We start from the raw sequence: 27,300 nt of genomic DNA on the forward strand, positions 1-27,300 counted from the left end.
ACTGATGTAAACTATCTAGTGTTCTCTTACATAATTATATTCTGCTGCCTGCAAAAGTATTCTGAAAAATCTCAACCTCGGTCAAGCATGGTGGCTCACCCCCATAATGCCAGGATCTTAGGAGGCTGAGGAAGGAGGATCACTTGAGCCCTGGAGTTTGAGAGCAGCCTGGGCAACACAGTGAGATGCCATTGCTACCAAAAACAAATAAATAACTGGGTGTGCTGGCATGCACCTGTAGTCCCAGCTACTCAGAAGGCTGAGGCAGGAAGATTACTTGAGCCGAGATCGAGGCTGCAGTGAGCAGTGGTTATGCCACTGCATTCCAGCCTCAGTGACAGAGTGAGACCCTGTCTTAAAAAAAAAAAAAAAACCTCAACATCATTAGACTCAATATTCTACTATTTGCAGGGACAATTTTGGGGTGACTACAATGAATCCACATATACTCATTTTACATTTTTAAGTTTTGTTATATTACAGTTATACCAAATATTTTATAGCTGTTTTCACAAATTGTGAGACCACAGAAGCAAAAAAAGAATCTACTCCAGGACTCTATCACCAGCCCAGCTGAATGTCCGAACAATCCTCAGATCGAAGTTGACACATATATTATAAAAACAAGAGGTTTTTATCATGAACATTCCCAAGTATAGGGAACTGTACATTTAAAAAAGTTGGAAAGAAAATCTACAAAAAAGGTATTCACTCTCAACTTCTAATTGTGAAAGAAATGAAGAGCAGGCAACAACCACATCTTCCCATCCATCCACCTATGTGTCTTTCAGTATGTGCTGTGAGTCTGTCACAAAGATATCTCACTACATTTCTAACGAGACCTCAAATTACACTCACCATACCCTGACCAGCTTGTCAATGAGAATGCTTCCAGGATCAACTGATGTTGAGAGGAAAAACATCCACCACCTGATCATACAGTATACCGCTTAATAACATACTCCTAAATCTCTTTATCCAAGACCTGGCAGAAAGCATGCATTTTCCAAAGGAAAAAAATCAAGACCAATAGCAACTGTGAACACCAGTGCATTAGTAAATATGCATAAAATGTAGGAAAGAAATTCCATTCCAACGATAAGCCTATTTGGGAACAAAAATCAAGATGCCCAGTTAAAGAAATGTAGTGCATTATATATTCAATGCCTTAAATATAAAGTGGAGTGCTCTTTTGTCTGTTGTAGACATAGCTGATTTAGAGTTAACAAAAAAAAGCTTATCCTTAGAACTGACCCAGAAACTGCAGGAAAAGCCGCCAGGTGGCAGAATTTCCCAAGCCTCAACCAATTGAAGAGCAGTTTGTCACACCAAGAGTTGACCAGCAGGTGGCAGCATACCCTCAGTTTCTCAGTACCAACAGATCAGCGTTGTCTTCATTTAAGGCTTTTCATGTAACAAAAAAATGAAAAATACACTTTTAAAACGTATTTTTATAAAGAAAGCTTTCATTTCCTTACATTCTGAATGTTGATCTGTAGTTCCATTTTGTAGTGATTGAAGTCTTTGGCAAGTTCATGGCCCTGATGATAGAAGGTAAACATCCCCTGAAAAAATGACAGCATCTAAGACACAGGAAGAAAAGGGATATTAGCACAAAAAAATTCAGAAGAAAAAGAATCATATAAACAACCAAGTTTTCCTGCTCCCCACCAGCACCACCACCATCTCACTGTTATTCCACTGAAATATTAAAGGGAAATCATTAACATTCAAGTAACCCCAGTATATATTATCTATTAACTGGTCTTTGTAGAAAAGGATGCTTTTTTCCCTTAAATGTCACAGGCTTCGGATAACTTGTATGGCATGCTCTATAGGAAAAACTGAACTGTAAAGTCATCAGTCTGTCCTCTTTAGTCAGGAGAATCCCAATATTCATTTGTAACTGAAATCTTATCACTATAGGTTGATACAATCTAAAAGCAAGTAAAATCACAGAATCAGAAAGCTCCAGGCTCTCCCCAGTCACATCCAGCAGAGTGCAACCCTTCTGTTTTGTTTATAAGGATAGTCTGTGACTTGCCAGGGGCAGCTGCAAACCCCTAATGAAACCCAACCTGTCCCTGAATTACAGGGCTGCTGCCTCTGCTCCACATCGAATAAATAAATCTAAAATGAAGAGAAGTGAGCTGGGGAGTGAGTTAAGGAAATTCTGAGATTCGTTTTCTTCCTAATGCCACGCCATGGGTGGTTAGGAATCTGGGGCTCTGACACCAAATGCCCAGCAGGCTCCATTCCCAACATCAGCCAGGACTTGTTAAGGGACTGTGGGCGAATTACTCAGCCTTCTCTACTTCTATGTCCTAATCTCCTTATCGAGTTATAGCATGGAATAATGAGTTCGATACAACACTTAGAACAATGACTTGAACAGCCACTGGGCATTATAAATGCCCAATAAAGGCAGGCCATTATTATTTCACATAAAAAGAAAACTTTGAGGAAGTTTTTCTCTAATTGTTTAGGTTAATGACTATCACTCCACCTAAAGCACAGCTCCACAAATGATTTTTAATCATTACTTGGTATTCTTGTTTCTATAAACCATACATACAATCGGTCTGTATAGTGTGTGAATGTTATTTTAATAAAGCTGTTTAAGAAAAAAAAAGCATTCAACAAGTCGATATTAAAATTAAAATGAATCTTGAGAATCATGAATTCCAGTATTTTTTTGCTGAAATCCACAAGAAATATCCTTTACATTTTAAGAGATATATATATTCATGTGCATGTATCTTCATATATAAACAACTGAAGCTGTTAGAAAACACCTGTATAATCACAAACAGAAATCATGTGTTTCAAACATAATTAAAAGGAAATGCTAGAGGAACTCACAAAATTGTCTCAAATGTTCCATATCCTGCTTCTCAACTTTGATTGCCATAAGCATTGTGGGTTGTGTTCAAAGTCATATTACAATTGTTTAAAGTACCAAAGTTTGAACTGGTATAAGCAACCCATGTTCACTCATTCTAACATAAATTCTTTCAGGAAAATTTTTAAAAGATAGAGTTAGACTAAAGTGGCAGAAATTACACCTGGTTGCCTTCCTTGAGATCACACAGCAATGGGAATATTACATGTTGCTGTGCAAATACAGCTGAGAAACAGTGATTTAGAGGCAATTCCTTGACTTCATGGGATCTGTGTTTGCCCTTTTCAGTATGTTTCCTTCATATTTATGCACTATAGCCTCTGAAAACTATAAAACATAAATTAGATCTAGGAAGTAAAATATTTCTCTTATATTGCAAAAATCTACCAGAAAACAACTTGGCAGTAATACTCACAGGTTCCACAAACTCAAACTTCTTTCTTTCTTGTATTTCCTGCAGCTTACACACATATTCGAGAGACAGTTCATAGAAGTGTTGCCGGTTTTGCTCCACTTGGATATCTGCCTATGTTAAAATTATAGAGGTGAGTCAAACTGGAGATGGTGAAAAGTGAAACTCTGCATCATAGGTCATCACACTGTGGTCCTGGGCCAAAACGCGCTGTGTTGCCTGACTTTGTAAATCAAGTTGTATTGCAACACAGGCACGACCATTCATCTACGTAGTCTGCAGCTACTTTCCTGCTGCAGCAGCAGAATTGAGCAGGTGCAACAGAAACTTTATGGTCCACAAAAGTCTAAAATATTTACAATCAGATTCTTTGCAGAAAAAGTCTGACTCCCACTCTGCATATTGAAGTTGACCCCCAAGAAGTAATGATCAAAAAGAGGCTTCCGTTTGTGAAAAACTCACCCCAACCATAACCGATGCCCCAATGCTGAAACACATGCAATCGCAATCAACAAACGTTTCCCTGAACAAATTCTTTAAGAATAAAGCCTGCCTGAGAAAGGAAACTCCCGGCACCTCGGCGCTCAGGGAGTGATGGCGGCAGGTGACGAAGAGCCAGCCATGGCAGCATCTCAGGAACCTGGCTCTCAAAGGCGGGCCAGGACTGGACGCCTATCTGTGGCCCTCACAACCTCTGATCCCCTGGGAGGGAAGGGGGCACCAGCTGGTCAGGAGGCTATTCCAAAAAAAGCTTCCAGCTTAGCTTGTCTAACTAGAAAGGAACTAGGAGAAGAGCATGACTCCACAGAGAACAGTGGAGAGAGAACTCACGTCCCAGCAACCATTCTTACTAGGTATCACGTGATATTTTTCCTAACTTAGCTAATTTTACTCTTGAAAATATTTATCTGGGCATTTCTCCAGAGAGGATACACAAAAGGCCAATTAGCACATGAAAAAGACACTCAACATCACTCATCATTAGGATGCAAATCAAACTCACAATGAGATACTGCCTCACACCCACTGGGATGGCTACTACCCAAAAAGAAGAGAAGCAGTGTTGGTGAGGGGGTCAAGAAACTGGAACCCTTGTGCATCATTAGTGGGAATGCAAGATGGTACAAGCACTGTGAAAAACAGTGCTTTCCGTAAAATAATACTGAAATACAGTGTGTTGCTGAGCTAAAATGAAAATTTCCACCTAACACTCCTCAAAATCATATTTTTGTGCCTCCATTAACCAGAATTCAATCATTCAGCCACCAGCAGTCAACAGGTCCAACTCCCAACAAAAAATTAAAATTATTTTTTTCCTCAAATTAAAAATAGTATCATCACATGACCCGGCAATTCTACAACTGGGCATACACCCAAAAGAACTGAAAGCAGAGACTGGAACAGATATGTGTACGCCCCTGTTCACAGCAGCAGGGGAGGGAAGCGACCCAAATGCCCACTGATCAATGAATGAATGGGTCAAGAAAATGTGGCAGATCCATACGTGTAACAAAATATTATTCAGACTTAGAAGGAAATTCTGACACATGCTACAACACGGAGGAACCTTGAGGACATCAGGCTAAGTGAAATAAACCAGTCATAAAAGGACAAATACTGTGTGATCCCACTCATATGAGACACCTAGAGTAGTCAAATTCACAGAAACTGAAAGCAGTTTCGGTTTTGGCTGCCAGGGGCCGCAGCGGGGGAGAATGGTGCATTATGGTTGATGGTACAGAGCTGCAGTCTGGGAAGTTTATGAAAAAGCCCTGGAGATGGATGGTGGTGATAGTTGCAAAACAATGTGAATGTACTTAATACCACTGAGCCATAGACTTTTAAATAAAATCATACATTGTATTCATATATTTTATAACCAAAAATGTTGTTTTAGAAAAGTACTTTTGAAACAACACATTTCAAAACATAATAAAAAGTATCTCAGCATCAAATACTTTAACATTTATTACTAAGCTACAATGAGAATTTCTACCTAACGCTCCTCCAAATCATATTTTTGTGCTTCCAATAATCAGAGTTTGAGAGTTCAGCCATCAGCAATTAGTTGGCACATCTTCCAGCAGAAACACTGTAATTTTGTTGAGTATTTAATAAAATAAAGACATAAGAAGGGTGGTTTCTTCATTTGTTTTTACTGGAAAGGTCCTTTAAGAAATTTATACCAGCATCAGATTTATCAGGTTGATTTTATCTTTCAGCAAATTCTCTCTCCTGATTGTTCTTGCTACTGTAATTGCCCTTGCATTGCCAGGCAACCTCTATCACCACTTCCATAACGTTCTGAAAATCCAGAACTGTTGTGCCATGTGCTTTGTGATTAATTCACCAGAATCCCTGGGATCACTGGCAGTGATGGCAGCAGCAGCTAGTCTGGAGCAGCCACTGCGTTGATACCAGCTGCAGAGGGGAAAGGGCGGCCAGGGCTGTGAGCTCCACAGAGCCCACAAGGGCCAGAAACAGGCAGGAGCCCCATGCTCCCAGGCGCAGCTGTAGCCACGCGGCCACAGTTCTGAACCAGGGCATCCATGCACTCTTGGGGGCCTGGGAAGGCCCACTGCCCCCCCAACCCCTGCAGGCTCAGAAGTGCCTAGCCTCTCCCTGCTCCCAGTGCCTGATCTGGTGCTGAGCAAAGTTCTAGCCCAGCCGAGGTACTGTCGTGACCCAGCATGGTATGTGCATACTCAGGGTGGTTCCAGCACCCCCGTACCCTCCACCTCCAGCTCGGCCCCCTCTGGACTTTGGGTGCCAAGAAGCACAAGAGGGAGGCCGGAGGGCTGAGGGCAGCTCCACAGGGGCCTGCAGGTGCCTCTTGCGCAAACACCTTGGGTGCCATGGATGACATGTAGACAACTGCAGGGAACAGGTTCCTAGGTGGGAAGGGACAGATCTCTGGTGAAACCCCACCTTCAAGCCAGGGACAGCCCGAAGCCTGGGAACCACTGGGCTGCCAGCTCTGGGTGGAGTCTGCAGCCAGGGATCACAACTTATGGTGCTTTTTCCAGGCCCATCCATTGCTGCTCATGGGCCAATCAGCACAAACTTTCTCCCTCTGGAGCCCATAAAAACCCTGGACTCAGCCAGACTCAGAAAGATGTGGGGAGGGCCAGGTGGGTAGCTCACACCTGTAATCCCAGCACTTTGGAAGGCCGAAGTGGGCAGATCACGAGGTCAGGAGATGGAGACCATCCTTGCCAACATGGTAAAAACCTGTATGTATCTACTAAAAAATACAAAAATTAGCCAGGTATGGTGGCGCATGCCTGTAGTCCCAGCTACTCAGGAGGCTGAGACAAGAGAATCGCTTAAATCCAGGAAGCAGAGGCTACAGCAAGCCAAGATCACACCACTGCACTCCAGCCTGGGCGACAGAGCAAGACTCTGTCAAAAAGACAGAAAGACAAACAGAAAGACAGAAAAGAAAGGAAAAGACAAGACAAGTGGACTACCAGCTGCTGGAAGGAGCAATGCCCTCAGGATCTCCTCCACTAGTCGGGACCACCTGCCTGTGGAAAGGAGCTACCCACTATGGGTCTCGTCTCCACTAAGAACTGGGCACTCACTGTGACAACCTGCCTGCAGAAAAGAGCTATTCACTTCAGGTCTCCTGAGCACTGTTCTGTTGCTCAATGAAGTTCCCCTCCACCTTGCTCACCCTCCATTTGTCTCCATACCTCATTCCTCCTGGATGCCGGACCAGAACTTGGGACCCACAGAATGGCCAGACTGAAAGAGCTATAACACCAACATAGGTGAACCTGCCCCTCCCCAACTCACCACATTGTAGGTGATGAAAAGCAGAGAGGAGCTGCAGCCCTTCAGGGAGCCCAGACCTAGGCGTTCCCTAGGCCAAGGCTGTGACACCCTCTTTGGGGCTCTGCGGTTCCTGTTGTCTCCAGTTTCCAGGCGCCACCGTGTTCCCCCTTGCCCACAATGGAAGCCACGTGCAGTATTCCTGGTCCAGCCACAGCCTTGCACAGAGCCAGTACCTGTGCCTGGAGCTGCCTGCCCCACCGCAGTTGGCATGCCTGCCTATGCACAGTGGCCGGACCCTCCAGTCGCTCACAAACCCCTCACCACTCCATGCCTGACTCACTCTCGGCAGGCATGAGATCCGGGCCAGTAGCACAAGCCAAGTGCAGCCTGCCAGGCGGAGTGGGCAGAAAAAGCCCAGCAGGCCTGAGCAAACTCAGGAAAAGCATCATAAGCCACAGAGGTTACTGGCTGGAAAAGTGACATCCTAACGATCCTGTGACAACAGCTCTCACTTAAAAGAATGCCCCTAGTTACAACCTGGACGTTCATGGCATTCTTGTATTCTTGTTCCTTTAGCCTGACCAAATCTAAAAGGCAGTCACTATACTTTTTACTACTCCAAGCAAAAGTCACTAATTTCTAACAAATACACAAGTTTAATTTAATCATCATCTATTTGTAGCCATTCCAGCTGTAAATATATGTAAGAAAGTAGACAAGTCTCATACAAAGTTATTCAGGGAATCTGCTTCTCAAGTAGATTATTGTTATACTGAAATATTATCATTTGGCTACTTGGGAAGAAAAAATAGACTTCAAAAATCAACAGAAATGGAATTTTCTCAACCAACCAATACTTTTACAGTGTAACTATTAAGTAGAATGTAGGGGTGTGGAGGGAGGTAGAAGCTATCTTGCCCAATAAACACAGAGCTAGAGCGGCAAGTCCTCAGGGAACTGCCAAAATAGCCAGCATGGCATATGCCACAATTTTCTCCTGTTATTTTCATTTGAAACAAGAGGAGAGAATGAATTATGTACGTTTCTAAGCCTTTGTTCGGTATCAGTCTCTGCAACTTTTATTAGTCTCTTGAGCATTTCAACTCAATTCGCTGAAGATTAGCATTACATTAACCACTGCCAAAAGTTAACGAATATCCAAACCTAGTATTTTCCCCTTTAAAAATCATCCCCCTTAGGCCGGGTGTGGTGGCTCACGCCTGTAATCCCAGCACTTTGGGAGGCTGAGGTGGGTGGATCATGAGGTCAGGAGACCAAGACCATCCCGGTTAACATGGTGAAACCCCGTCTCTACTAAAAATACAAAAAAATTAGCCAGGCGTGGTGGCATATGCCTGTAGTAACAGCTACTTGGGAGGCTGAGGCAGGAGAATCGCTTGAACCTGGGAGGCAGAGGTTGCAGTGAGCAGAGATTGTGCCACTGCACTCCAGCCTGTGTGAAAGAGAGTGACTCTGACTCAAAAAAAAAAAAAAATCATCCCCCCTTTTAAGGTCTTCACACTTAAACTAGAAGGCTGTTTGAAGTGAGAGCGTGTACGTTTATAAAGAGCAAACAGAGCAAGATTAAAAAGTGTATATAATTTAAATGAAACAAGTTACTCATCTTAGGATCTCTTCATGTTTCTGGAGGTTAATTATCTTTGGGACTGATAAACTGCTGGAGAGCCAGCTCACTGTGCAAGCATCTCCACACTTGTTCATTCAATAGATATACATTAAGTACCTACTCCCTGACAGGTACTGTTCTAGGCACTGAAGACAGAGCACTGAGTAAGACAATGTCGTTGCCTTCAAGGAGCTTACATTCTAGTGGAAGAAGCTACGTAACAAATGCACAGTGTGTCAAACGGTTATAAGAACACGAAAAAAATATACAAAGCAGAGTAAAGGGGACATTCTCTATAAGGAGGTCAGGAAAAAACTTTTAATAAACTGACCTCTGAGTGGAGAGTATTTGAAAGAGTACTTGAAGGGATGGGGCACACGGATCCATGCTGAAATTACACCAGGCAGGAGGAAAACAAACACAGTGGCCCTGAGAACGGACTCTGCTGACCCCGGGTGGGTTGGGTGAAGAACACACAGGATTTTGTGGGCACTGTGGACTCTGGAGAAGCCATTAGGAGGGTTGGAGAAGAGGGAGTCATGAGAAGTGGGCACACTCTGATTATATTCTGGAACTAAAGATGACATAACTGACGGACTAGATGTGGGATGTACGAGAAAGGGCCACGGTGATTCCAAAGATTTTGCCAAAGCAACATTTAAAATGAGATACCTAATGAGAAAGTGAAGTCATTTGGAAATTTACTTGGGGAATGAAATTCTTCTTTAGGATACCTGAAAATAGAGGTGACAGTGAACAGAGGTAGAGAACTGCCGGCATAAAGGAGCCTGTAAAAGCTGCAGCTGTCATCTCACCATTGACAGGGCAGGAGATGAAGGAGCACAGGCTAATAGGCAACAAGGAGAGAACAAAGCCATGCCCAAAGTACTGCAGTGAGGAAGAAGTAGCATAAAAGCTCCTTTCTCTATTATGAACTGTCAAGTGCCATCCAAGTATCAGTCAAAGGTATTAGAGAGACAAAAGAAAAGTCACATGTGATCATGTCGAACCAACCACATACACACACACAGTGTGTAACTAAATTTAAATATAATCCAGGTTTACACTAGACTTAATATTGTGTAATTTTGATAATACTTCAGTAAGTGTTTATGACAGTAGTACATAATGCCCAGATTCCTTATGTGGTAAAAAATAATCAAGGGGAAAAAAATACAGTTTTGTGGGATGAGACAAAACCCTAATGATGGCAAACAGCATTATTTTTAATAAAAGCATTATGTTTCGAAATGTAAACAACTGAGTTTCCATCCAAGTATGTGAGTAAGAGAAACAAATGGCAGGGAATTTAGAAATAAAGAAAAAATGAAAAATAAAATATAAATTCCTTTCTGCTTACATATGGCTGCCTCCAAAATAAATGAGTCTATTAATGCAAGTAAAACAGATGCTCTCTTTCCAACGAAGCTGAACCTCCTGAATCCTCAGCGTCAAATAAGATTAATGCTGCCTTCACATAAAAGCATAGTGGTATATGAGCGTAAGTTCAATTCATTTCTTCAGGAACTCCTGAAAGTCAATTAATTGATCTATTCCTGCAAATAATATATCTGTTCTTCACTAATGCTGGTTTAAAGTTATGTTCCTGTAAAAAAAATCCTCAGAAACAAAACTTTTACTACTATAAATCCACTTCATTAATCACTTTAAGATGTATTTATTATTTTGTCTTGTTTCACAGGACTCTTTAATTTATAATACCTGTTCACTTTTTGTTATCTCTATATAATGCCAGATGAAGTTATCAAAAGCACATTTTTAAGACATGCATTGCTTATTAAATTTTGAAAGCAAAAATAAAAAATACCTCTTGTAAATGTGAGTCTTTCTTTTTTGCTGATAAATTCAAATGTTTATCAATTAGACTGTAATTCTTTTCCGTCTCTTTGTCAAACTTCTTTTTTTCTTCCTACAAATCAAAAAAATAAAAAAGACAGTTATTATTAAACAGAAACAAAAGGATACACATAGTTAATCCACTGGGGAACCCAAAATTATGAAAAATATCTGAAAATAAAACAGAGTACCACTCTGAATGTGATGAAGCTATCTTTAAAAAAACGCATCTGTACCAAGCCCACTGCTTAATCATCCAGACAGCATTAGAATAGGAGAGACTTTTTTTTTCCTTTAATGGACTTTTTTCCAACTCGATGTTATTTTTCAGTTCTTCATACTTACCAGTGTTAAGAATTAATGGCATGTCACTCACCCCTCAGCAACCAAATGAAACAGAATATGTAAGAAAAATAACATGAAGCTTAAAAAAGCAAACTTGCTCCAGATATTGGCACAGACATGGAATTTGTTTAAAATGGAATAATAGGCCAGGCATGGTGGCTCACACTTGTAATCCCAGCACTTTGTGAGGCCGAACTCCTGAGGTCAGGAGTTCGAGACCAGCCGGTTTTCATGGTGAAATACCATCTCTACTAAAAATACAAAAATTAGTGGGTGTGGTGGTGAGGAAATGTGTTCTCTTTCCAGGTCCACAAGGGGGCGTAGTTTTAAGGGCAAGAACTTCCCAGCGCCATGCCCCCCTCCCATTTCTCTCCATCTGGGAGATTTAAAGGTTTATGTTTAAATTTCGCAGGTGCAGGAAGAAATTAAGCGTCAAACACCCCAGCAGAAGTTCTAAGGAACTCCTTTCATTGGCCAGGGGTCTTAGAGAAGGTGGGGGTTCCTCCCAGGTTAAAAGTCCCCTTCTTACACACCCCTTTGGACTCCATGTTTGGGTCCCCTTCCACAAACACTCCCTTCATGGAAGCTGTTTTTCTCTATCCTGGATTTTCCCTCTGGAGTTCCCTTCCACACTCTCAGGGAAGCCTGTCTTCCCCTCCTAAGCTCCATCTCTCTCTATTCCCTTCCACTCAGTGTGGAAGCTGCTTTCCTCTCCTGGATTCTCTCACGCAGTGTGAGAATAGCTGTCTCTTTCTTTCTGTTTCTCTTTAAATAAATCACTTTCTACAGACACTTCTGAGTCCAGCATTTACTGCGCACTGAGCCGTGGTCCCCTCTCTCATTCTTGAGAGGGCAGGAGACCAAGAACCTGGAGAAACATCCTCTCAGGGGAGCTGAGGGCACCCTGAATCCCAGTATAACAGTGGCACATGCCTGTAATCCAAGCTACTCAGGAGGCTGAGGTAGAAGAATCACTTGAACCCTGGAGGCAGAGGTTGCAGTTAGCCAAGATCATACCATTGCACTCCAGACTGGGCCAACAATGAGACTCTCACCAAATAAATAAATAATTGTTTAAAAATAATGGAATAAGTTTTAATCCAGATTTTCAAAAAATAATATTACATACTCAGTGTTGCAAAGAAAACATCTTGGGAAGGATCTTCCCTAATGGTCCAGTATGAATACAGGTTGAGTATTCCTTCTCTGAAATGCTTAGAACCAGAAGTGGTACAGATTTTTTGGTATTTCTGAATTTTGGAATATCTGCATATACAAAGAGAGGTATCTTGGGGATGGAGCCTAAGTCTAAACATGAAATTCATTTCTGTTTTATATACACCTGTCACACATAGCCTAAAGGCAATTTTATACAATATTTTTAGTGATTTTGTACATGAAACAAAGCTTATGTACACAGAACCATCAGAGAGCAAGAGGTCAGGTGTGGAATTTTCTACTTGTGGTGTCATTTCAAATTTTAGAGCATATCAGATTTCAGATTTGGGATGATCAACCAGAAATGCCATCTACTTGCCCACATCTTTCCAGTGGTTCTGTAATGCTATTTAGAATATGCACCAACAGGTTAACAGGGCCTAAAGTAATACTGACATACTAGTACTCACCCTCTGTTAACATCACGAACATTACTTAGGTACTGTCTAGAAGTAGGACATACATGCTTTTTGCTATAGAAGCTTTTTGAGAAAACAAGTACACACATTCATAAATGCAGAGAAGACGGACTGTCTCCCCTAAACCTGCTTGGCAACCTGGTAGATTTTTAATAAACATTCTTGAGTATCAATGAGAACACACCAGGTCCTCATGCTGTCAAAATGTTTCTATTAATTTCAAATTCTCCCCAACTCTTCACACCTCCTAAAAAAGAACATTCTCTTTCCTAACTTTCCGACTTGCATTTTCCAAAGCAAAATTAATGAACTATTCCAGCCTTTTCTGGTATGATTTCTTTCCTGTTTGGCAAAAAGATTAAACAAAGCATGTTAATTCTCTATTTCTTGTATTTATCTTTTTTCACCACATGGGACCACAAACTGTTCTTCTGGAAACCTAGGACAGTATGTCCTCTGTCAGGTCATCCAAAAACCCTAAGTTAATCCCCCACTCCCCCACACTGATGGAGGAGGAGAGACTCAGGAACTCAGGTTTCTTCCCTTTTCTACTGCAAGGTTGATCACACACACACACACACACATACACACACCCCTGTCTAACAGTGCAGAACCTAAATTTTTTTTTTTTTTTTTTTTGAGACGGAGTTTCGCTCTTGTTACCCAGGCTGGAGTGCAATGGCGCAATCTCGGCTCACCGCAACCTCCGCCTCCTGAGTTCAGGCAATTCTCCTGCCTCAGCCTCCCGAGTAGCTGGGATTACAGGCACGCACCACCGTGCCCGGCTAATTTTTTGTATTTTTTTAGTAGAGGCGAGGTTTCACCATGTTGACCAGGATGGTCTCAATCTCTTGACCTCGTGATCCACCCGCCTCGGCCTCCCAAAGTGCTGGGATTACAGGCGTGAGCCACCGCGCCCGGCCTAGAACCTAAATTTTCTTACCAAAAAGATCAGGGACTTTTCTTTAACTGCCTCATTCTTAGATCCAGAACTAAAATTCTGTAATCCTATGGTTCACCCACATGTAGGAAAGGAACGAAAAAGCAGGCAGTTTTATTTTAACCTGTTTTACTTAATAGTCACTCTGTTGATAAAGAGGACCCAGAAGACTTTTTCTTTATGCACTAGGGTTTTTTTTTAATTTACAACTTTTTTTTAAGTCTAAGATATTGATATTACATGGTTACTCTTTTCTGCTTTTCATTATTATGCTCTTCAACTATTTTAGCAACTAAGAGAAAATAAACTAAAACAAACAGACACCCATTACCTAAAAATGTCCACTATTTTATAAAGCAGATGTTGTGGAGTACACAATGAATTAGGTGTCAGAAGACCCAAGCTGCAGTCCTAGCCACTCATCATTCTGTGACTTTGTACCAAGGTCACAGCATTCTCTGAGCATCTGTTTCTCAGATTTAAACAAAAAAGGAATGGAAGTCATGCCCCTGCATTTGCCCACAAGACTGCTGCAAGGCAAGACCACATAGTAAGAAACATTTGCTATCGCTACAGACTAGTACTTACCAGGAACACAGAAAACATTTTTACCACCTCATTTGATTTAATCCGAATCACACAAAGGGACCGAGGAAGGGGTGAGCTAAAATAAGCAGTCAAAATACCCAGCGCGCTCAGCAACAGAGGCTATGAAAATCAACATGTGGGTAAGGTTGGGAATGAAAGAAAAAGGAGACATCAAGGCTTTATGGAGAAAGAATTTAGCCAAGAAGCAACATCACATCCAGCAAGTTTAGAATAGAAATATCTTCGTTCATATATGGTATGGTATTATACCAAATGCTGCAGTGTTTTGTTGTTGAATCTTAAAATGTAGGTAATTATTTCTTCCTGCATTTGTTCTTAATGTCATTATAGAGTATTATTGTTTCTTTGTGCTCATAAGATTTCTTGTGGTGAAATAATACAAATTTCAAAGGAAACTATTCAAGCAGGATTCAATAAATAATGGAGCTTTTTTTTTTCCCAACACTGCATGACAGAAAAAAAATATATTTATCAGCATAATCCAAAAAGTTCCATCAAGGATCAAGCTAAATAAAATGTGAAAATTTTTCTTATAAATCAGACATTACAAAAACTGAAATGAGTGTGGGCCAGGCAGTCAGCTAATGAGTGAAACAGGCTGGGACAGAAACGCAATCAGGAGTGGCAAGCAATGAAAACCAGATAGTCCCCGTCTACTCCAGAGAAGAAGGCAGCCATTACTCAGCGCCAGAACATTTTTGCCTTGTGAGAACACAGGCCCTGTACATTGGCTGTGTCTTCTGATTTCTCTGGAACTGCTAAAAAAGCCAATGATCTTTATGGTGGCAACGCATTTTCTTTTAACTGTAACAACATGAGTAAGCCAAGCAAAACTTATCAGTTGAAATATGGTAGAAGTCAGCTTTCTGTTATAAAACTGCACATGCAAACCTTTTTTAAAAAGTAGAGCTCCTACTTAAAACAGCATTTTGGGTCAAAAAAAAGACATACATTGTATAAATGGTAGAAAAGAAGAACCTGTGATCCACAATTCAAATGACCAGATCTTATGAATACCATTAGGGATAAAAACTATATACATTTGTCATTACAAATCACTGGGTTAAAAAAGGAAGAGATGATTCAATCGCTGGTGCTGGCATGACTGTTTAACGACTGGGACGCAGAAAGAGAACCTCACTTCACATCAAAATTAATTCCAGATGGACTCAAAGAGTCACAAGTAAACACTGAAGCCATGAAAAAGAAAATATTTTCAACAAATCTCAGAACAGAGAAGGATCTTCTAAAGTAAAAGAAAAAAAAAAAAAGGAAGAAGTCATAAGAATTTAGATATCAAAAAATTCACAATAATCAAGCAAAAGGGCACACAGCAAAGGGGGAAGGATTACAACCAACATGTAAGAAGGAAACATTCGTAATGCATAAAATATTCTTCATTAAGCAGGATTTTTGCAAAAAATATATTAATACTTCCACTGAAAAATGGAAAAAAGATAAAGAATCATAAAATGTTTAAACATAATTGTGAATGGTCCATTTTTCTATAGAGTACTAGATTATTTTGCTTTAAAAAAGAATTTTTTTAAAATTACTAATGACTTTTTTCGAGTTTTCTATATTTTCCAATTGTTTAGGATAAAGAAATTAAAAAGCCTTATTTTCAAGCTATAAAATTAAATAATGTTTAATGTTGGACTATCCTAGAGAAGAACTTAAATATGACACGTCCTTGAAGAGCATAGTTTCATTATAACATTAATAAGGGGAAAATGGCTGGGCACAATGGCTCACACCTGTATTCCCAGTACTTTGGGAGGCCAAGGTAGATGGATCACGAGGTCAGGAGTTTGAGACCAGCCTGAACAACATGGCGAAACCCCATCTCCACTTAAAATACAAAAATTAGCCAGGTGTGGTGGCACACGCCTATAGTCCCAGCTACTCGGGAGGCTGAGGCAGGAGAATCACTTGAACCCGGGAGGCGGAGGCTGCAGTGAGCCAAGATCGCGCCACTGCACTTGAGCTTGGGCGACAGAGCAAGACTCCGTCTCGAAAATAAAAAAAATAAGCGAAAAATAAAAACTGATTCATGGCTAGGGCTACTGTTCATGCAGAGTCTGCATTTTCCTGTATCTGTGTGGGTTCTCTCTGGGTATCTATGATTTCCTCCCATATCTTTTAGGTCAGTTCACCGGCATGTCTAAACAGTCCTGTGTGAGGGCAGGATAATGTCCTGTGCAAGGCTGGGGTCCACTTTGCACTCTGAGCTGCTGGGATGGGCTCTAGACACCTCCGACCCTGAATAGGAATAAGTGAGCAAATAATTACCTTGTTTTTATTAATCTTTCCTAAATGTAGGCATAGTTCACATTTATTTCAATACTTAATATTAAAAGTGTTGTGGTCTTTATTTACAAGTTTGGTGATGTTGAGGTCAGGAGTTTGAGACCAGCCTGACCAACATAGTGAAACCCCGTCTCTACTAGAAATACAAATTAGCTGGGCGTGGTGGTGCATGCCTATAATCTCAACTACTTGGGAGGCTGAGGCACAAGAATCCCTTAAACCTGGGAGGCGGAGGTTGTAGTGAGCCAAGATCACACCATTACATTCCAGCCTGGATGACAAGAATGAAACTATGTTCTGTCACACACACTCACTCACACACACACACTCACACACACACACACACAGTTTGGTGATGTTATTGAGACCAGAAATATGCCATAAAAACAACTTTTGGCTGGGCATGGTAGCTCACACCTGAAATCCCAGCACTCTGGGAGGCCAAGGCAGGCAGATCACGAGATCAGGAGTTCAAGACAAGCCTGGCAACACAGTGAAACCTCACCTCTACTAAAATACAAAAAATTAGCTGGGCATGGTGGCAGACACCTATAATCCCAGCTACTTGGGAGGCTGAGGCAGAAGAATCGCTTGAACCCGGGAGGTGGAGGTTGCAGTGAGCCAAGATTGAGCCACTGGACTCCAGCCCGGGTTACAGAACAAGACTCCGCCTCAAAAAAAGAAAAAGACTTTTCTTTATGTCAGTTGGCCCATGGTAAAACTGGCTTCCTCATGTGTTGTGTTGTTTTACTTCGATTCAGTTTCCAAGAACCTACTGATAATGTTAAGTGAGGATTTACTGTGCTTTCTTAGAGAATCCAATTCCTCCCCACCCCACATACGGGAAACAAGATTCATGCTGCATGTGATATAATCAGCTGGAACCCTTTTTAAAACACAATCTTGTATTTCCAAGCTAACCAGAGTGCTGTGATCCCTTGTTCTTATCTGCCCCTGGTGTGCCAACATCCCATAGCCGAGCTCAAATCCCACCTCCCTTAATTCCCACCAAAGTGTCACTCGTTCCTACTTGACACTTCATTTGCCCTGTCCTACCCCAACCCACTCCTTTCCTTTAAGCTCCTCTAGCCTCTCTAAAGAGATGAGAATTCAGCTTTCATCCTCACAGAATGGAGCACTTTAGTCCACACCCAGGAGGGTGCCTGGGAGACACCTGTCAGAGCACTGGTGAACAGTCAGCACAGGACTGCAGCAGCACCAGCACTGGCAAAGTGCCACCTCGGTTCCTGCACGGTGGCTCCAGAGTCACCAATCCAGTGCCTTAACACTATTTGCCCATAAAGGTCATAAGCTACATGCTGTGGCATGTCACCCCTAAACCTAGTATGCAGAGAATAGAAAAAAATATGAGCAATTTTTTTTTTTTTTTGACAGAGTCTCACTCTGTCGCCAGGCTGGAGTGCAGTGGCACCATCTTGGCTTACTGCAACCTCTACCTCCCAGGTTCAAGCAATTCTTCTCCTGCCTCAGCCTCCCAAGTAGCTGGGACTACAGGCACGCACCACCACACCCAGCTAATTTTTGTATTTTTAGTAGAGACAAGGTTTCAGCATGTTGGTTAGGATGGTCTCGATCTCTTGACCTTGTGATCCACCCACCTTGGCCCCCAAAGTACTGGGATTACAGGCGTGAGCAACCGCGCCTGGCCAAAATCTGAGCAATTCTTGTTTGGCAAGGCGATAGGAAGCAAATCATGAATGGGATAATAAAATTACTCTATGAATACCAGGCCCCAAACTAGACAGTTGAAACACGTTATCAAATTCACTTAATTCTCACAATAACCTTCTGAGACAAGCATCATAACGAAATTCTGTTCTCAGACCCGGAAACTGAGACTTAAAGGCCTTAAGTCGCTTGCCCCAAATCACATGGCTAATTAAGGCACTGAAAGAGGATTCAAACCGGGAAGAATTAAGTCTTCCTGAAAGACTTTCTAGTGCTCTACAGATGAGATGGTAGGGCACATCCCAGGGCACCTATGCTTACCCCTATTACAGCACTTTTCACAGTACATTTTTACTGCTTTTTTATTTGACAGTCTCACAAAGAGTTGCTAACTTCTTGAAGGCCAGCCAGTGTTGTAATTCATAGCTGTATCTCAGGGCCTCTAACACCATGCTGTATGATAAGCACTAGTGTGTTTTATTACTGAATGAAAGAAATGTAATTAAACTAAACATTATTTCTGCTCTATCAAACAATGTAATACGAGAAATTATTCAGACAGGTTTATTTTTTACTCATATTTTGTAGTAATTTACAGAATCTTTGAAAGTCTGTTTTTATTTAAAATGTATTCATGAGGCTGGGCACAGTGCTCAAGCCTGTCATCCCAAAACTTTGGGAGGCTGAGACAGGAGGATCACTTGAGCCCAGGAGTTCAAGACCAGCCCGAGCAACATAGAGAGACCCTCTCTCCACAACAAAAATAATTTAAAAATTAGCAAGGCATGGTGGCGTGCACATGTAGTCCTGGCTACTCAAAAGATCATTTGACCCAGGAGTTCAAGGCTGCATCCCAGTCTGGGCAACAGAATGAAATCCTGTCTTTAAAATATATATATATTTTAAAGCCTATTACCAGACCTCTGCTCCAAATTTCTTTCCAAGACTATGACTGAGATATAGATAGATAGATAGATAGATAGATAGATAGATAGATAGATGGAGCAGAAGTCTGGTAATAGGCTTAGGTGATAAGTCGTAATCTGTGAAATGAACATCTATTAACTTTTCTGCTTACAATTTTTATTCTATTGGATAAAATTATAATTGGCTCTTTCCAAGATGGCATCTGAAGAGATTCTATTATCAATACAGTTAGTCACATCCACTTAACATGTGTGTGCTGCTGCTTGTCCAAAACCACATTTTCATTACTTGGTCAAATGTCCAAAAAAGCAATTTAAATTATCCCACATAACTCTTACCATGTTCTGGTATTTCTCAGAGTTTTTACTCTGGTATCACTCAGAGTTTGGCTCCTATGTTGTTCAGGACCTGTACTGGTTCCTGTAGTTACCCACAAAGTACCGTTGGACATTTGGCAGTAAGTGCCAAGCTCAAGAAGGGTGAAAGAGCTTCAAAAGAAGGTAAGAACTGAGCTAGGCCTTGGAGAAACTTTGAGTAGTCACTGGATATGATGCATCAGGGAACAACCTGTGTCCCGTGATGGCAAATGGGCTTTTTAAACAAAAGCTAGAACCCAGCAAGCATGTAAGAAAATGCAGCAGAACCTATAAAAAGGAGCAAAACATCCAAACCAAACAGATAGGGCTCAAGGAAAGGAAATCCAAATACAAGCGAAACAGTAGACAAGAATACCTGGGAGCTTTTCAAAATCTAATTTACAGAAACCACCTAGCCACTTAGAATACGGTTAAACCACAGTTAAACATGTAACTGGGCTTCTGGAAACCAGAGAAGCACAGGGAACTGAAAGAGCTTCGGGCAAGGACTACACCACCACCAGATGGGAAACAGGAGAACGGGAAAGAGAAGATAAACATGTTGACCCCATATCTAACAATTCTGATGTGGTCAACTTTTAAAGACCTTTTTCTTAAATCCCCATGTGAAAACTGTTTTATGCTGTTTACAAAAAGCTCTTTAACCTAAAAGAGTCAAGTCTTTTTAAAGTATCCCATGTAAGCAGATTAATCAGAGGAACAAGACTATGTGCTTGCCAAAATATGACTGAATGTTTAAGCAGCACAGATGGGGAAAGTAATTCAAATACACAAACTTAAACTCTGTCCTGTTTCTTCTAGAATTATCAGTTGGATAGGCTATGTATTAGGTACCTTATCTATTAAGGCAGGGTAGAGGCTGGGAGAGAATTAAAAAAAAAAAAAAAAAGAGCACAGTCTTTTAAAGATTTAACAATCTAATAGAAAGGATAGATGCTTACATATCGTTACACAACACAGGCAACCACCTTTCTCTACTGTTTATTATGGTATACAGAACTGCCAGGAAAAAGGGCTTCTCCCTGTGACCCACAATGACTGGCTCTTCACAGGCAACGTCTATAGGTACAAAAGTCAACACACACTGTACTAAACAAGACTGTACATGACAAAAATTCTTTTATAAACTTGAAGCCAGAAGAACAAGGAGGGATACATAAATAGGACTTCAGGAAAGAATTTGGTCATTAAATAGCTCAAAGCATAGAATAAACTATTGTATGAAAGAGAAGATAAACATGTTGACTCCATATCTAAGGATTCTGATGTGGTCAACTTTTAAGACCTTTTTCTTAAATCCCCCTCTGAAAACCATCTTATGCTGAAATTGTAACCATTTCTCCTTTTAAAAGGATTACTTTATCGTGTAAGTTTCTTTGCAGGATATACTCTGAACAAACATAACATCAGAAGCTGGAAAGTTTAGGGGGGAAAATGAGTCAATAGAAGATGCAAGGTCAGACATTTCTAAATTCCAGTAGGGTAGATGGCAAGTAAAAGTAAATATATTCACTCACACTCACTTTTCATTTCCATAATATAACCTTCACACATATAGCACCATCCAATTCAAATGAGAAAAACAGAAATAGACATTGTTTACCTGGAATACCTGCCAATGAAATGTTAAGAGAATGAACCAATAGGCTCAAGCCTTAAAACAGCTTCAAGAGATACAATCAAAGAAAACAAAATCATAAAACTATTAAACAACAGTCAGAGCCCCCAAGCCCTTCATTTCACAGATAAGAAACTAAAGCCAGTTACTTAGTCAAGGTCACAGAAGTGAAAGCTGACCTCCAATCTCCTGCTGCAAAGCCAGACAGAACAACCCAGCTGCCTGCAGCACAGAAAACAATCCAAGGAAGGGGTCTGGGGTGGTGCCCCCAATGATCTCCCAGTGTTCACAGGGTCTGAGCCTCAATTCATAGCCCTTCATTAAAAACTATAATACAGTATGCCAAAAAGAAACGTCTAATATTTTCACAAGTCACTTTAATGAGAATTCATTCCATAAACAGCAATTACAGCGCTGGAACTCCTGGGGTTCATCTGTGTGGTTAAGCTACTAAAGCCACAGTGTTTATTTCCACCAAGGGATTTCAGTCGCTTCTTTTAGAAGAAAAAACCTCACATTCCCAGCCATGTGGGGGGGAAAAAAACATAAATACAAAAACCCCCCTCCCTATCTAAAATTGATGTTAATTCCGCTCTCCTTGGGCCAAGCCAAAAATGGTCAACAACATGCAAATGTTAATTTTTCTTTCTCAAGTACATACACAAAATTCAGGAAAGACTGGGAGAAATTATGTCTCTGGGGTAATTTCAAAGCTCAGATGGCAAATTTTAAATAAGTTGCTAAATATATCCCAGGCTCCCTGTGGCAAAACCGCTGCATTATTCCTGGAAATCATGGTTAAATAACAGATTCCTGAGTACAGAGTATGTGGTTCACTCACCTTTGAATCCCCAGCACAAGACTATACAACACACAATACAATGTACAATACTATAACAATACTGGCACATAACAGAGGCTCAATAAATTTGTTAAATTGAAGGAAATTACTTCCCAATAATGTAATAGTCTCTTCCTTGTTTCAATGGCGTCACGGTGTGGCAGTGTCTCTAATCTTAAACCCTATTGTAATGCTACACTCCATAAAACTAGGGTGCGCACAGAAACAACTACACTCCCCCCAGTGATAAGCTCCTTCCATTCAGTGCAAATGTGTTGTTTGGTTACCAATATTTTTAACACTCTATATGGAAAGGTGTAGCCCAGGAAGATTACTAGAGGTTTTACTACCTTGTCCAGGTGTTTTTATTCTGTTTTCAATTCCATATCCCCCAAAGGGGGAAAAGCACATTTCAAACATAAAACAACAGATGGTTTGCTCCAGCATCTCCTTCAAAGCTGCCAAATGTGATTAAAGTGTACAGTGAAGCAGCAGAGGCATCTATGTTTTCTGTTTACAAGTGTATTCAAATTAGACACAAACCTTTACAGCTCCAAGTTGCTCTTTTCTGAATTTTTCCAAGGGTTTAATCAGGGTTTCAGTTACACTTAATGCCTAGAGAACAAGAGTGATAACAAAAGAGCACAGCATTAGATTTCCAAAGAGGAAAAAATAAGTCTTCATTTCCCTCTTCCACCCCACCCAGAAAGAAAATGAACAGCATATTTAACTGATTTATCTCACTCTGCCAATGCAACAATTAAATCACTTCAACTTACTAAAGTACTAGAACTCCATAAATATTTTCAGGGAAGAGGAGGTGGGCAGATTGCCAGTGAAATGTGCAACACAGTCCCAACTCTCTTCGACAAACAGCAAGAGGCCTGTCTGTAAACAACAAAGGGGTCTATCACATTCATTAACAGAACACTTCTGTTTGAGATCGTTTTTTCCTTCCCCCTCCTTAGAAATTTTAAATTCAATTACATTCCTTTATTGATAATCAGACTACATTATGTAAAGAACTAGGACTGTAGCTACTTGTTCGAATACAACCAGTCTGCCCTTCATTACAGAAACCTCCTAAGGATTTAAGGTATATCAGCAAAGCAGAGTCACTGCAGGCTCAGGAAAAAGTCAAATGCTCCGGTGTGCTAGAAAACATGGTATCAGGAAGCATCGACATGAGAGAAGTCACACACAAGCTCCACCCACAACCACAGTTATTTCTTATGTTGGCTGATTTGGGGCTTTTCATGTTAAGCCACAAAATGCTGAAAATGCAAGTAAAAGAAAATATTCATCGAAAGAAAACATACTTGGTAACAATGTACTCGTGAGTAGTGGCTTCTCACCCTCTGCTTCCAGGAGACCAGAAATATCCAAAATAGAAAAGAAAATCTCAAAACACTATTTAAGAAGGTGCCATCCCTCTTTTTAGAAAGGTGCTCAAAAATCCAAGCTTAACATTACAGAGAAAATAAGTGATTTGGAATAGAAAAGGATTCTTCATTTAACCAAAGGCTCCTCAGCCGTGTTTCATTATGTGAGGGTTTCTCCCAAAAAGACCATTCATACTCTAAGGTAGGGAACACTCAAAATAAGCGACTATATCCACATTCGAGATGCTCAGTTTCAACTTTCTACCCCAAGATGACCCCTAGAATCTCCTCATTCTCACCTGGATAATTTGCTGCTTGGCTGTAAAATAGGTGGGGCAACAGAGATCTAAAACAAAGAATTAAGAACAACCACCACCCAGGGAAAAGGGATTATCTTTCAAAATATCATTTTATCCTCTCTCCATTTTAGACCATGTGACCTACAGCAATGACAAACCAAAGAGTCCTATAAAGCACCACAAGCCAGGAATCCTGACTCCCCAAATAATACGGAATGCCCCACATTCCATTTGAGAGTGCAGATACAAGAAGTTCTGGCATACACTTTCACGGTGAATCAATTTACACACAGTGTCTCATCAATTAACTTAAGGTATACTTATGTGAGCACCTATATCATTTTTTAAGCTCCCACATCTGCATCTAATCAACTAGTGTTCCCAAATAAACCTCCATGTAAAATGTCTTCTGCAAAACTGCTACACTCAAGAAAGAAGTCAGCCCAGAATGAACTGCAGGAATCACAGAAGCTAACAAATGCTCCAGTTCACAGAAAATAGGAACAGGGATTCTCAGTCACATAAGTCTGGGTCCACCAAGTATAACTACCACAGAAGATGGCAATAAAAGTACCAAAGAGGTGCTTCCTCAAAGTCATCGTCTTAATAAACTTTAATATTTCCTTTTTTTTTTTTCCCTAAGATGGAGTCTCAGTCTGTCGCCCAGGCTGGAGTGCAATGGCACGGTCTCAGCTCACTGCAACCACCACCTCCTGGGTTCAAGAGATTCTCCTGCCTCAGCCTCCCAAGTAGCTGGGATTACAGGCACGCACCACCATGCCCAGCTAATTTTTGTATTTTTAGTAAAGACGGGTTTCACCATCTTGGCCAGGTTGGTCTTGAACTCCTGACTTCATGATCCACCCGCCTCAGCCTCCCAAAGTGCTGGGATTACAGGCATGAGCCACCGCGCCTGGCCAATATTTACCTATTTTACTAGATAAATAGCTGTTGAGCATGCAATGCCAGTTGACAGGGATATAGCTATGAACAAAATAAGCACAGCTCCCTGCCTTCGTGGAACTTGTTTAGTAGAGAAGACGTAAACTGGATACGTGAACACCTAAGGAGATATGTAAGTGCACATTCCAGTAATTCCTTCCAAAGAAGAAAAGTAGGGGTATGGTAAGGAATGCATTAGAGGGGGTATAGAGAGAAATGTGCACAAAAAGAGCTTCTTCAAAGTAGTGACATTTAAGCTAAGACCTAAAAGGTAAGAAGGAATCCATGATGCAAGGGCAAGGGAAATTGTTTCCAGCCAAGATCAGCAGAGGCAAAGGATGAAGGTAAGGAGTTTGAGCATTACAGGAAATGTCAAAAGGCCAGAATGGCTGAAGCATAAGGAGCAATGAAGTGAGCTCGCAGAGCTGAGTGACAGCAGGGGATCAGAGCATGCTGGGCCTTGTGGGCTCCGGGAAAGGGTTAGCATTTTATTTGGGGTACAGTGGAAAGCCACAGAAGCAGTGAATTGACACAGCTTTTTAGCAGTGAATTGACACAATGATAATTAAAGCTTTTCAAGATCACTCTGGCTGCTGAGGAAGAGATGAGAGGTACAGAAAACTGGAAGACGACAGACTCATTAGGAGGCTTCTAGAGTGGTACAGGAAGAGGTGGTGGTGGTTCAAATGAAGGCAACCAACAACAGAAATATAGAAAAGTAGATTTGAGAGATATCTGCAGGTGGAGTCAAAGTAATGAGAGATTGACCAAATGGAAAAGGTGGAGTTTTCCAGGATCCCTCCCAGATTTCTGGCACAAACAAATGAAGAGATAATACTATTTATTGCCAGGCACAGAAAGACAAGCATCACATGCTCTCACTCATTCGTGGGATGCAAAATTCAAAACAATTGAACTCATGGAGACAGAGAGTAGAAGGATGGTTACCAGAAGCTAAGAAGTATAGTAGGGTGGAGGTAGGGATGGTTAATGGGTACAAAAAAATAGTTTGAAAGAATGAGTGATACCTAATATTTGATAGTACAACAGGTTAACTATAGTCAAAATAATTTAATTGTACATCTTACAATCTAATTATACTCTTTCAATTATTTTAACACAAAGGATAAATGCTTGAGGAGATGGATATCCTATGTTCCATGATGTGACTTTTATTTTTTTTTAAGACAGTCTTGCTCTGCCGCCCAGGCTGGAGTGCAATAGAGCGATCTCGGCTCACTGCAATCTCCCCTCCTGGGTTCAAGTGATTCTCCTGCCCCAGCCTGCTGAGTAGCTGGGATTACAGACATGTACCACCACACCCAGCTAATTTTTGTGTTTTTAGTAGAGACGGGGTTTTACCATGTTGGTCAAGCTGGCCTCTAACTCCTGATCTTGGGATCCACCCGCCTCAGCCTCCCAAAGTGCTGGGATTACAGGCATGACCATGATGTGATTATCCATCCATTGCCTGCCTGTATCAAAATATCTAATATACCCCATAAATATATATACCTATTGTGTACTCGCAAATCTTAAAAATAAAAAATTTAAAAATAAAGAATAAAGAATACTATTTACTGAAACGGAAAATCTTGAGGGAAAGAAGCTAGGATCACATACTAAGGGCTCATGTTAAATCCAAGATGCTGAGAAACACTCAAGATCTTAGTAAAACGAGTTGTCAGAGGCACAGGCCCACACCTAGAAGAGACACTTAGGTCAGAGACAGAAATTTTGTCATCATCAGCAAGTAGATGGCATTTGAAGTCATGCAAGTAGATAGGTAAGATGTTAGAAGAAAGGAAATGTCTCAGACCAAGTACCTGGATCAGGAAATGAAAGAACAGAGGGAAACAATGGCAATGAGACTGGAGGAAGCTACCAAGGTGTTGGATGAAAGAAGAAAGGGGTTCAGCCATGTAGGTGCAGAGATGTTAAAGACAGAACGAGAGCTCAGCAATATCCATGGCAAGGTGGCAGAAAGGGCCAGGCTGGAGTCGAATTATGACTGACAGGTGAGACCACGTGGGGAGCAACCCTTCCTCCAAGAATGACTATGCAGGGCAGTGCAGAGAGAGGAAGACTGCTGAAAGGGAGCATGCCATGAAGTGAAGGCATGTATTCTTTCAAGACAGAAAGCTGGTATTTAAGAGATGGGAGCACATCTTAATGTCCATGTGAAGAATCCAGAAAGAATGGTTCAAAGTCTCTAACATGGGAGAAGGGATGTTGAGCATGCATGGAGGGGTAGCCTGTCACAGGAGCGAAGATACTTCCTTCCCTTGTGATAGAAGGAGAAAAGGGGTGCCAGCAAAAATGGATTTGTGGACTTCGTGACAAAAAGCTTAAAGTTGCTACCAAAAGGCTATTTTTTCCACGATGTACAAAGCAAGGTCACTTGCAGAGAGTTTGGGCATGAGAACTTTCATGCCTGACTAACAGAGAGGAGAATGAATGAAAGAATCATTACAGATGGGACAGCGCTTCTTAGAGAAACAAGAAGGCCTTTTGAGTTAGGTGAGGAGGAGTTTATGAAGAGATCTGCCTTACTGTGGGATTTTCTCCAGCAAGGAAGTGAGAAGGTGGGTGGCTGAGTTCATCCCAGGTGAGGGTTTCTAAGAGATGTGAATGCGTCGCCACAGTATGATGTGGTAGGCAAAGTGCTGGCAAGCTACAGAGAGCTACTGGGCAACAGAAGAGGAAGGCCCCCAGGCTAAGAGCAGACTTCCTGAGGAAGATCATGCACAGCTCGGCCTGAAACACAGGGGAGGTGTTCTCCAGGCAAAGGAGAAGAGTTTCTAAAAGG

At 41.2% G+C, this 27,300-nt stretch overlaps 1 protein-coding gene across 4 annotated transcripts in view; it reads right to left on the reverse strand.

Moving 5' to 3' along the window:
* Positions 1-27,300, reverse strand: part of ARHGAP10 (Rho GTPase activating protein 10) — a 337,434-nt gene that overhangs the window by 200,264 nt on the left and 109,870 nt on the right. For 3 of the 4 annotated variants that reach the window (XM_064383837.1, XM_064383836.1, XM_064383839.1), the window contains exons 4-7: positions 22,412-22,483; positions 10,547-10,648; positions 3,318-3,428; positions 1,479-1,583 (exon numbers count right to left, since the gene is read on the reverse strand). In XM_064383837.1, coding sequence (XP_064239907.1) covers positions 1,479-1,583; positions 3,318-3,428; positions 10,547-10,648; positions 22,412-22,483 — 390 coding nt within the window. The remainder of the gene's footprint in view (positions 1-1,478; positions 1,584-3,317; positions 3,429-10,546; positions 10,649-22,411; positions 22,484-27,300) is intronic. The other variant, XM_064383838.1, reaches the window with a different exon arrangement.

Source organism: Aotus nancymaae, unplaced genomic scaffold, assembly GCF_030222135.1.
Source record: "Aotus nancymaae isolate 86718 unplaced genomic scaffold, 86718_ANA_hifiasm-v0.15.2.pri h1tg000033l, whole genome shotgun sequence".
Lineage (NCBI taxonomy): Eukaryota > Metazoa > Chordata > Mammalia > Primates > Aotidae > Aotus > Aotus nancymaae.